Source organism: Carettochelys insculpta, chromosome 5 (assembly GCF_033958435.1).
Source record: "Carettochelys insculpta isolate YL-2023 chromosome 5, ASM3395843v1, whole genome shotgun sequence".
Taxonomy (NCBI): Eukaryota; Metazoa; Chordata; order Testudines; family Carettochelyidae; genus Carettochelys; species Carettochelys insculpta.
In genome coordinates, this window is record NC_134141.1 from 107850002 (window position 1) to 107862321 (window position 12320).

General features: G+C 42.5%; 1 protein-coding gene across 3 annotated transcripts in view; it reads left to right on the top strand.

Annotated features, from left to right (window-relative positions):
- LOC142013831 (PDZ domain-containing protein 2-like) overlaps positions 1–12320 on the top strand; it is a 185458-nt gene that overhangs the window by 139890 nt on the left and 33248 nt on the right. For 2 of the 3 annotated variants that reach the window (XM_074995708.1, XM_074995710.1), the window contains 5 exons: positions 466–583; positions 3480–3612; positions 7511–7592; positions 9313–9416; positions 11573–11744. In XM_074995708.1, coding sequence (XP_074851809.1) covers positions 466–583; positions 3480–3612; positions 7511–7592; positions 9313–9416; positions 11573–11744 — 609 coding nt within the window. The remainder of the gene's footprint in view (positions 1–465; positions 584–3479; positions 3613–7510; positions 7593–9312; positions 9417–11572; positions 11745–12320) is intronic. The other variant, XM_074995709.1, reaches the window with a different exon arrangement.

Below are 12320 nucleotides of genomic sequence, written 5' to 3' on the forward strand. Positions count from 1 at the left end.
CCTAATAGAAGTGAGAAACGTGGTTAAGGTATCTTTCTTACTTAAATTTCCTAGATTTCCTCTAGGAATGCCACTTATATCTTATTATGCACACTATGATGTTGCATCTGGAGACAAAGCAGATGCCATATTATGTTTCTCATGCTACAGAGGTATTTTACAGAGAGATACTATTAAGCAATGTGTGGCTGAAATGTGGTCATTGGGGTGAACGGGGTTGGTTGTGGGTGAGGCTGAAGTTGGTTCTGTCACTCATGGACCTCCTAAAAGCTATTAAAGATAAACATTTTTCATCTCTAATTGCATCGTGTTTGACTTCCTGAATGACAGACACCTGGAAGTCCAGCTCTGAACCAATGCACTTTTCCTTGATATCAGTATGATTAGATAACATAAACACTTGTGTGTCCTGTGTGATTATAGTCAAAAGGGACTAAACAGTTTTTCCTCTTTGCTTTTTTGCAGAACCGGGGGTTGGGCTAGGCATTGGTGCCTGTTGTCTCACTCTGGAAAATAGCTCTCCAGGGATTTACATTCACAGCCTGGCCCCAGGATCGGTGGCTAAAATGGATGGTAGATTAAGGTTAGTTGTGAACTGAAAGCAAAAACATGCTAGTGCAATTTTATGGCATAATGTTGAAATCTACCTGAAGACTTATTTTCAGCAGCGAGGTAAAATCCATTACAGTTGCAAGTTTTTCTGATGAGGTGAAAATTAAGAAGAATATGTAAGTGGAAAAAATTATAAACGGGTATTTTAAAATGCCTGAAAACATTTCAAAATCTTTGTTTATATGACATAGACAGTTGTGTAGTCCTGGGAATGGCAGATTTAGTGATTCCAAGCATCAACACAACTTAGTACAAGTCCAGCCTGGAACCAACAGGAAGTGAAACAATGTCAAGTGTCAAAGCCAAAATGAATCAGCAGGCGATTTCTGCAGCTGTGTAAAAATATAGTCCCCTGAAACTTTCTTGAAAGGAGCTGTGGGAAATTTCTGCAGCCCATTGAGACTCTGGCTGAACCACTGGGTTGAGTGACTGGAAATTATTGTATATTCCAATCCAAGTTTCTTTATTTGGTTTAAGAGCCACTGGGGGAAACTACAGCAATGTCCTTCCTACCGCTACCGTCCTGCCTAGCTGATTCAGCTTGGTTGGAGTGCCCAGGTATGGGTGACTATGCACTCTTGTATGCTGTGGAGAATGTCCCTGTGCCAGCCCTGCAGAAGTCTTCAGTGGAGGTGGGCCAAGGCTGAGGCTGGAAGACTCACATTGCCATTAATTTTGTGGCCTAGCACGGAGTTGTGCAGCAGTCCTGCTGAGCTGCCCTAGGTCAGGGTGAGGAGAGGATTTTCACCACCTTGGGCTCTCTGCACTCTATTTGCATGGAACCCTAAATACTCCTTTTGTGTGGGTGTAGTGGATCTTCCCTATTATAAGGATCTGAACTAGCAATTCAATCTTGGGATAAGAGGGAAGATAATTCTTTGGTGGTAACCCTGCCAAAAATTCTCAAATTTATTATCAGAAAAGCAGTGTATTTTTTCCAGAGAAGACTATATTTTAGTATTCACTTGCTTACCTGTAAACCCAGTTTGAAAATTTCTGCAGTCTTAGGCTACATATACACTATAGCTATGTCTACACTAGCCAAAAACTTCGAAATGGCCATGCAAATGGCCATTTCGAAGTTTACTAATGAAGCACTGAAGTACATATTCAGCGCCTCATTAGCATGCGGGCGGCCGCAGCACTTCGAAGTAGGTGGGATCCTTTCAAAAAGGAGCCCCGTGGCGGCGAGCCGCGTCAATTTCGAAGTCCCCTTATTCCTATGAGCAGATGGGAATAAGGGGACTTTGAAGTAGGCGGGGTCCTTTCGAAAAGGAGCCCCGTCTGGACAAGCCGCGCGGTGGCGAGCTGCGTCAATTTCAAAGTGCCACGGCCGCCCTCATGCTAATGAGGCACTGAATAGGTATTTCAGCGCTTCATTAGTAAACTTCAAAATGGCCATTTGCATGGCCATTTCGAAGTTTTTGGCTAGTGTAGACACAGCCTATGAGAGAAATTCGAATTCAAATCAGCTCGATTGTACCAAGTCTTCACTATAAATACCGTTAGTTCAATTTAGGGAGCACTAATGTCAATAGCATAACATTGTTGAAACCAGCTGAGCGTAGTGTCAAATTTGAATTTAAAAGTCCAAATGAAGGCCAGTGTGGAAGTGCCATGTCTTAAAATCGAATTCGTTATCCTCCAGAGGTGTTCAGTATGTATCCTACAATGCCCGACAGTGCTCCACTCTGGCTGCTTCCATCTCTGCTACTCTCCAGGTACACAGGAATTAGGTAACAGGTAGCATTTTTTCCCATGCTGCACCAGCGAAAATACCCAGAATGCTACAGGGTAGAGAGAACTATGAGTTAGTTCCCATAATGTGCTGCTGCAGCAGTCAATGTTTGGTGATTGAGTGTGGCAGCAATAAGTCAACTTTGTGGGAAGCCTTTGGGGAGGTGAGGATACTCAAATTCGAACTTGTAAAAGCCAGCATTACAAGATCAGTTTTAATAAATTTGAATTTATCTCAGAGTGTAGGCGTAGCCTTATTTGTGCCTAGTTATGTCTCTTGTACATATATCTTTCATTTTTTTTAAACCCAAAACAGAGTCTGGAATGTTATATCACCTTCCATCAAGCGTCAGTTGAGTTTGCTTCTGGCCATTAAACTTCTGGTGAAAACTCCATTTCAGCTAATCACAACTGATTTAAACTAAAAGGAAAGTTAATTAAAAGTAAATAGATTGCATGAAATCCCTGTTAAAGATGTTTTTAATAATCATGGCAAATACTGCATGAATCTCTCTAGATTATTATCCTTGAATGGTTCCAGATGTCAACAATCCAAGAGCTGTCAAGAGTATAGGAACTAATGTGAACAATGTACAGTCTTGTCACAGAAGAGACGTTTCATCAAACGTGTTACCCCAATTTCAAGTGCAAATTGGGTGGCTCTCACTCCATTTCTCATTAGTTCAAAACTAAAACCATTTCATAAATTACTACCACATCATGAGCTCCAAACAAACCCAGGTAAAAAGGCGTTGTGTGTTTAATTCAGGATGGCAGTAAGGAATAACCTGTCGGCATATAATGTTGGGCTCCTGTGCTCAGAAAACGATACCTGCCATTGCAGCCAAACATTCACTTTCAGTCTAGTCTGGTGCAGTCAATCTTACACATTACTGAAATATGCTGCGTCACTTTGTCATGAAGTGCGAAAAGGAATATTGGACCCTACTGGTGCTTCCAGTGAAGTCAAAGGAATGTCAGCATGCACGTCAATGGAAGCAAGAGCTGGACTGGTTTTTGCAGAGCTAATCATTTCCAGATATGAGTCTTTGAAAAGTTTGGCCACTAGTCAACAGCCCAACTGTTTCATGAGAAACAAATATGCTCACTGGCTGTATTTGTCTTTCTAGCCGGGGTGACCAGATCTTGGAGGCAGATTCAGTGAGTCTGCGCCATGCAGCGCTAAGTGAAGCTTATGCCATTCTGAGTGAATGCGGTCCAGGACCAGTTAGCCTTATCATTAGTCGTCATCCCAACCCCAAGGTGAGGAGCTTCAGATGCTTGAATGTTGCTCTCCTTTGTTTTCGCAATCTGGGCAGGAATGTTGGAGATGTGTTGAATGGAGAACTGTTGCATTTTTTTTCTCCAGGTAATTTCATGGACTGCATTACATACGAGGTCAGTTCAGATGATTGTGATCCCTTCTTATCTACAAATCCATAGTTGTGCTGGACATTTCTTGCTGCATTGGTGCTATCCACCAGTTTTGGCTTTAATGGGGCAGACTTATTTTTCTGTGAGATATTCCAGGTGTCATGTTCACTTATTTGTTCGCAGTTGGACTGCATGACAATCTTACCAATTTTAAACTGACAACATAAATACTGTATACACTATATCAGCTTCATTGTTACAAGTGCTGTGGGTAGAACTGAATTTGAATGGTATGCTGTCAGGGATAAATATCAACAGATTGAGTCAATAAACGATAACAAAATAATGGATCCAGCACCTTTTAAAAATGTTAGTCTGTCCAAATGTCAACATTTTTATGTGGAAGAAATGAATCTGTGATGTACTGCTTCTGCAGAATCTGTGCCAGGGGAATTTTAAAATGTTTGCGTTTATAAAATGTGTAATCATTTTCAAGCAAGTTATTATTTTTATTGGTGATGAAAGATAAGACACTCCTTCATCCAAGTAGTATGGAATAATAATTTGTTTCGTTTTACCATCCAAAGAATTTCATGGGCATATAAAATCTTGTAGGCTTTGCAGGACTGTAGTTGAGAAAATATTAGTTTTAAGGGGAGCAAGAAAGCTTTGAATTTTGAATTCTTAACCACAAATGAAAACCTGTTTGAGGCACAAATGCTCTGAATTCTAGTTTGCCCTATTGAACAGAATGATGTGGCATTTTTTTCCTGGAGGTAGCAATACACAGTTTGAAAAAAACTTTTAATGTGGGTCCATAGGTGGTATTTTTTTCTGACAATTCAGATGAACAGATGATGGGCACTCATTGTGAGGGCTTCTGGTGACTGAAGGAGAGGCATTGCATCTGTTGGGTAGAGCAGTGTTTCCCAATTTTATTTGGCCATGGAACCCCTTTAAACTTAAAATAATTTTGTAAAACCCCATTCCCAGGCTCTACACCCCTTGGCTCCCAAATCTGCTCCCCATCTCCAGGCTTTACCCGCCTCAGCCTTCAGCTCCCAAATATACCCTCTGTCCCCAAGCTTTATGCCGCATCTCACAAACCCAACCCCCCGTTCTCAGGCTTAACCTCTCTCAGCCCCAAACTGGCCCCTGTGACTAACAAATCCATGGCGCTGGCTGGGAAGCCTATGCTGGGTGTCCACATGTGGCCAGAGGATGGAAGCCTGGCATGGAGGTGTTCTGCTGGTGGGAGTGAGCCAAGCCACACGCACCAGAGGGGTGCGGCCACTTGGGTAGCCGGGTGAGTGAGGGTCTGTCTGCAGCTCCCTGCCCTGCTGTAGCTGAAATAATGGAATTAAATTCAGTTGGTTTAATGGCCAGATCACTTCTGCTGGCCATTAAACCAGTTAAATTTACTTCCACTGTTTTCGTGGCAGCAGGGCAGGGAGCTGCAAAGGAGTCAGCTATCATAATGGAATTTTCTTGCAGGAGACTGGGGTTCCACAGAACACCATTTGGGAAACTGAAGGGTAGAGCAAGGGATAGGCAGCCACAATTGAGCCCAAAATGTCAAGACCAATAGAACTTCAGAACAAGTCTAGGTATTGTGTTGGACAGTGTTGTAGTTCATTCATTGCAGTATTATAAGGCACATTGTAACTATAAGACTGTGGACACCCTGAAACAATTATCCAAGGAGTGTAGACTCTCCTTACCTCATCCTGATTCATCTCAACTGAGTGTTGACTCAGCAGCATAATAATGCCCTTTCAATTGTTGTTTGGTTGCTGATCACTTCAGTAGCTGGAGGTGGAATGATTCTTGCATGGTGATGGGGATTGGGAAATACAGTGCGAAGAAAGACAAACCCAGGTTGGGCACCCAGCTTCACGCTTGAAAATAAAGGCCTAAATTGAGACCATACTCTACCTTAGGTCTTTTCACTCTCCTCCAATGAATATCACTGGGCAACTGCTGTGCTTAGAATTTGTAAAGGCAGCTGCGCATTTGACACAAACCACATCTGACAATTAACAGTTGTGTTTGACCGTCTTTACTGAGTAAGTTTGACACTCCTGATGTAGACAGAGCTGAAAAATGAGATCTTTGCTGGAGTTAGTATTTTTTTTCTCCTTGGACAAAAAAGGAACCCTTTATAGCATAAGAATTACCATTCTGGGTCAGACCTATAGTCCATCTGTCCCAGTATCCTAGCTTCCAGCAGTGGCCAGCACCAGGTGCTTCAGAGAGAATGAACAGAACAGGCAATAATTGAGTGATCCATCTTATCGTCAGTTCCCAGTGTCTGGCGAAGTTTTGCACCTTCCTGGAACCTTCCATGTCCCTTAAACGCTATAGGTGAGACGGTAACACAGAACTCTCAGCTTGGTGCCAGGAGAGAGGAGATGTCAACTTCATATCACTTTTGCATCCTCTACATCCTGGTTGCTCCATGGCTTGCAATATAATTAGTTAGAGTCCTGTCCCTGGCTATCTGTGGGCACAGCACTGCCCAGAATCACCCCACTCCCACAGCCCTACCTAGTTCCCCTCATGCTCCACATGCTGGGCTTGCCTTTGGCTGTAGTCCTCACCTTCAGCCTCATGGAAACCTCCCTGACTGGATCCAGGGCTTTTAAGGCATTCGAGACCTTTTACAGAAAATGGCAAGCACATGGGTAAGGCTCTTGGTTAATATTCCTCAGCTGCAATGCTATCTCCCTGTCTGAAAACAAAGATATTTTTGTTAAGGTTCATGTTTGTTTGAGTTCATACATTTTTATATTTGATCCCTCACTTCATCTTGCAAAAACTCCACAGCAAGCTTTGTTACTTAATATACGTGTCAGTATTTTTATGTATTTCCAAGAGAAATACCACAAAGGTTTTCTTTCTTCTGTTATTGTTAGTAAATGTGGCATTTAAATTATGTTTAAACTGCTGAGTTTGCTTCGGGATAATTCAGGTCCTCTTAGTTCAAAGAGGTTCAGATTTCTGACCTGTCTTTGTTCTGAGTTATTATAATTCGTGTAAAGTTGAGTGAATTGAAGTCACATTTGGTATATCTGAAAACAGAAACACAGATTGTTATGTATTTCTGCTCTGTAGCAGTTCCAGTTCTACAACTGCATATCATGTTTTCTAGACATTTCTGAGGGTTGATGTGTTAGGTTGCATTTGAAATATCTGATTTATTCTATCACTGCCATGTATTTTTATGTGTGGAAATTATTATAGATACCGATTACCAGTTTTATTTATTTATTTGGAAAAGGGGGGGATTAAGAAAAGTCAGCTAATATTTCAGAAAGTCTGGCTTTTTCCTATTTTTTTTAATTTAACGTATCTTTTACTAATGGAGTATTCTAGACAAATGACTAAATACTTTTGTACACATTTATTTAGAACATCTATGCCTCATTTTGGCACCTCCCTCAGAACCTAGGGGGTGGGGCTCACAAATTGATTAGCTCTGGCCTCCCTAGGCTCTGGGGCTGGTATGCGAGGGGAATGAGGAGAGTCTTTTGTCCTGTTTTTCAGTCAGGCACCATATCAGTGTGGGTGTGGGAATTTTTCTTTTTTGGCTTTCACTTGTGTGGCCCCTGACTGATTTTTGTGGAGGTCTGTGTGTCCTAGCCCAAAAAAGTTTCCCCACCTGTACTCTAAAACAAAAGTAAATCTTGATTGAATAATGCATTTGTGATGATCGGTGCTCTGACTCTGATCTTTGCTTCTTATGTTCTGCAGCCAACTCACATCATGTCTTTTCTACTAAAATTAGGTTTCTGAACAGGAGATGGATGAAGCAATAGCATGCAGTACTCATCGAGAGAGCAAGGATGCCTCTTCCCTTCATGTCACAGGTAGCAACACCTTTTTCTGTGTTGTGTCAGATCTCTCTATTATTTTTCATACCTGGCAACACTTATGGAAATCATCAACAGCAACCATGGGCTCAGCACCTGTTGGTGTCTGTTGCCTCTCTCACTATTTCCTTCCATCTTTTGCCATCCAATGCAGAGTGGCTTAGTTTCTGTAGACTAGCTTCGCACCACTGTATTATTATCATCTACCCATTCTCTGTAGGATCTGCTTCTCCTGTTCGAACCCTCCATTATGCCAAATACCAAAGTCTTGATTTTTTGTTCATCATTCATTCCACAAATATGTCCAAATAGCTGTAACTTCTGTTGTATAACCTTCGGCAGCAGGTTCTCTTTTGGGTGTATCTTCCTATATAATTCCTCATTGGTGATCTTCTGCATCCATCCCATTCTCAGGATCTTCCTATAACAACTCCTCTCAAACGCCAATATTCTTTTCTTCAAATATTTCGTTATCACCCATGTCTCATATCCATACAACTTGCTGCTGAATACACACGTTTTCAAGACACTCAGCTTCGTTCCTAAGCTAATCACTTTGCTTTTCCAGATCTTATCCATCGCCTTCAAACTTGCTCTTGCTTTCACTATTCCAGTCGCTATTTCCTTCTTACAGTCTAGGTCACACGTTATATTGCTCCCCAGATGTGTGAACTTTTCTGTGTTCTTTAGTTCAATCCAATCTACACTGATCTTCCTTCCTATTTCCTTATTTCCAGATACCACTGGGTTTTGTTTTTGTCGATGTTCATAATCAGTTCATACTGCTTCCCTTCCTCGTTTAACACCTAGATCATTTTCACTAGCTTCTCCTCATCTTCCTCAATGATAGCTATATCCTCTGTGAACCTCAAGTTGTTAATTCTTTACCCATGCACAGATGTCCCTTCTACCTCTTCCTTGATCTTGTCCATTGCTAAGTACTGTTAGGACTTCTGGAGTTGTAACCATTTGAAACTCCTATTGAGGAATCGTTCAAAGTACAATATTAAATAAAACATTATGCGTTTTAGTCATAGCTGCTACATAGCCCTTATCCTTAGCACTATGTGATATCTCTGAGGCCCCAGTCACCATAAGAAACAGAGTATGAGGAGGTTACTGCTGCATCCTGATCTAATGGATCAGGTCCGAGTGTTGCATTCTTCGACTGGTAGGTTGTACAGGTCACATACAAAAAAAGAATGTGATGTCAAAACCCCCCCCCAAAAAAGAACAGCAATAGTCTAGTTCATTTTTAACAAATTAGTTATGGTCTTTGGGCTGCTGACAAATTTTCAACATGGCTGCGGTGACCATCCGTCCCATTTTGGGTAGGACAGCCGTGTATTTTGGGTGCTGTCCCAGCATCCTGATTGATTTTGCCAAAGGGGCTAATTGCCCCTATTCCACTTTTTTACTAGTGCAGGTGGCTGCCCCCAGTTCTGGCTCCCTATGGGTATGGCAGCAAGAAGCCAGACCCGCACAGCGGCACAGCAGCCAATTGTTTTCCCGCAGCAGGGGGAGCCAGGAGCTGGACCACCACGGCTACTGCCTGGATTCCCCCAGCTGGTAAATGAAATAACACTTGATTTTAAAGGGACTTGGATGATATGGTGATGAGCACTGTATAAATATCTAGACAGACCAGTACTCTGCTGGCTTGTGTATATATTCTGTGTCTTTAATTTTGTATTTCCTGTTGAATCATGTTTAACAGGGGTTCTGCAGAAAAGTCCATCCCCTAGTGTGAAGGCCAGACAAGTCGAGGCCTCATCACCCCTGAGCTGGACAATGAAACGATTCCTGGAGCCAGCAAGTCGGGTAAAAGAATTAAAGTACAACACAAAAATGACTTATTAGGATCAGATTTTGCCAAAGATTCAGATTGCTCAGAACCAAGGAATTGTGCTGCTTCCATGTTACACCTGTCTCATACGAAGGGGTTCCATTAGTGAAGCTATATTGCTGGTGCACAAGCATGATCAGTAATAAAAAACAAAAACAAAAACAAAATAAAACTCTACAGGCTTTTGCAGAGCAAACCTGAAGCAGAGGTGAGCTGCAGTGGGCCCGGTCTGGAAGGCTGTTTCCCAGATGGGACCACAATCACTTATCAGACCTCCCCCAACTTCCTTGTCATAGGCTGTGGTTTGATTTCAGTCTTGTAAAAAGTGAGCTTAGCTCAATAGTGTGTTTACATTGGCACTAGATGGTAAGTAGGGCATGGTCCATGGAATATGGAATCTGCTAACAGATTACTGAGTAATTGGTTTCTGTATGTTATAATGGTGGTGGAATTTTTTTCCCCTGTGAATGCCAAGTAGCGAATACATTCAGCCCCAGGACCAGGTAGAGACAAAGAATCAAAGTAGCCATGGATAGAGTGCAAAGAGTCATGTATTATATATTTATTTATATTTTATATATCTATATACAGATGTATCAAGCAGGCAGGGATTGGGGGATAGGGCCATAATTAAAAATGATCTGGACAAGCTGGAGAAATAGTCTAAGGTAAATAAGATGGGAGTTTAATAAGGGCAAATTCAAAGTACTCCACTTAGGAAGGAACAATCCACCTCAAATACAGAATGGAAAGCGACTTTCTAGGAAGAAATACTGCAGAAAGGGATCTAGGGATCATTGTGGACCACAAGCTAAATATGAGTCAGGACTGTGAGGCTTTTGCAAAAAAAGCAATCATGATTCCTGGATGTGTTAACTGGAGTGTTACAAGCAAGACACGAGAAGTCATTTTTCCACTCTACTCTGTGCTGATCAGGCCTCAGTTGGACTATTGTGTCCAGTTCTGGGTGCCACATTTTAAGAAGGATGTAGGAGAAATTGGAGGAGGTCCAGAGAAGAGCAACAAGAATGATTAAAGGTCTAGAGAACATGAGCTATGAGGGAAGGCTGAAAGAACTGAGCTTGTTTAGTTTAGAAGAGAGAAGACTTAGAAGGAGACATGACAGCAGTTTTCAAGTTCTTGAAAGAGAGTTACAAGAAGGAGGGAAAATAGTTGTTCTCCTTGGCCTCAGAAGATAGGACAAGGAGCAATGGTCTTAAACTGCAGCAAGGGAGGTTTAGACTGGACATTAGGAAGTAAGTTTTTCCTACTGTTAGAGTGGTCAAACACTGGAATAAATTGCCTAAGAAGGTTGTGGAATCTCCATCTCTGGAGATATTCAAGAGCAGGTTATATAGACATTTATTGGGGATGGTCTAGAAGGTGCTTGGTCCTTCTGCGAGAGCAGGGGACTGGACTTGATGACCTCTCAAGATCCTTTCCAGTTCTAGCGTTCTATGATTCTATGATATATAAAAATAAATATAGACCATATATAGATATATAAAAATAAATACATGGCTCAATGCCCTCCCTTTCCCCCAGAGCCAGGAACTCCCAGCCTCCTTGGCTCTCCATAAACACCGGCAACTCACCGGAGCTGCCGCTGCTGCCACACACTTCTCCCACCAAGTGGTGGGTTGCATGTGTGGAGCACATGGGTGGCAATCCCAGCGTGTGGCTCTGAGGAGGAGCTGCCACTGCCACATGCTTCTCCCTCCAAGCACTGGGGCATGTGCATGAAGCAGACGGGGCACTCTCAGCCTGCGGCTCTGAGGAGCTGCATTTAAAGGCACCCCTGCTCTAGTCTCTCAATAAGGAATGGACTGAAAGGAACTTGTAAAGATGAATGATTTAAACCCTGATTGCTGTACTGAATGCTCCCTGTTGCACATCTGAACATCAGGTTACTTTTGGTGCTGAAATATTGGTGTCAGGTACCTAACTTCAGCCACCTACGTTTTAAAGTGTTGGCTTAATCTCACTGTGGCACTGTGCCCGTTGGTAGAACTGGGCTATCGAGCTTTGCTGTAGTTACCAGTGTTCGGTGAGGCTGAAGTTAGCATCGTTTGGGTGTTATTCACCTAAAGAAGCACCAGTTGCCGGTTTTATTGATTTGTTTTCCTTTCAGCAGGGCTCTGTCAGTTCTGAAACAGAGCTTTCCCAATACTTCCCACAAGATGGGCCAAGTCAGATATCATTTTCTGACACGCTAGTAATGGGCTCCAGTGATGAAGAGCAGCTCCGTCAGAAAAGTGGAAACAGTTCTTTGGATGACAGCTCTCTTTCACCCAGCAATCTCAGTAAGCCACAGAAATCGAACTAACTAGCAAAATACGTATGTGGGGGAACCGCTGCATGTGTTGTGCTTGCTTTAGAGGTTCAGGAATGCCTCGTTTTCAGTGGAAATGCCAGCTGGTACAGAGCTAGCCAAGAGGTTATAACGTGATGCTTCAGAACGTGAAGAGAGGAGTCTAAGGTCTGGTCTACACTAGGGATCAAAGTCAATCTCAGATATGCAATTATAGCTACACCACTTAGCTAGAATCATTGTATCAGTGTCAACTTTCTTCCCTGCTTTAGAGCACGGATCTTTGGGCTCACACTAATATCCTTTACCCTAAATGTCGGCATGGAGTAAGAGGGTCAACAGCCAAGCCCAGAGAGAGTAATTTTTGCTGCCTTCTCACACACTGGGCAAAATCGATCCCACACACACACACACACACACACACACGCACACACACACACACACACACACACACACACACACACACAAGTATAGACTCACCCTAAATGTCATGTGGACACTATGTGACTGGATTGCAACTCTGCCCAAATGCCTAGGGAATTAATTTATATTATTAGTTTAGCTGACC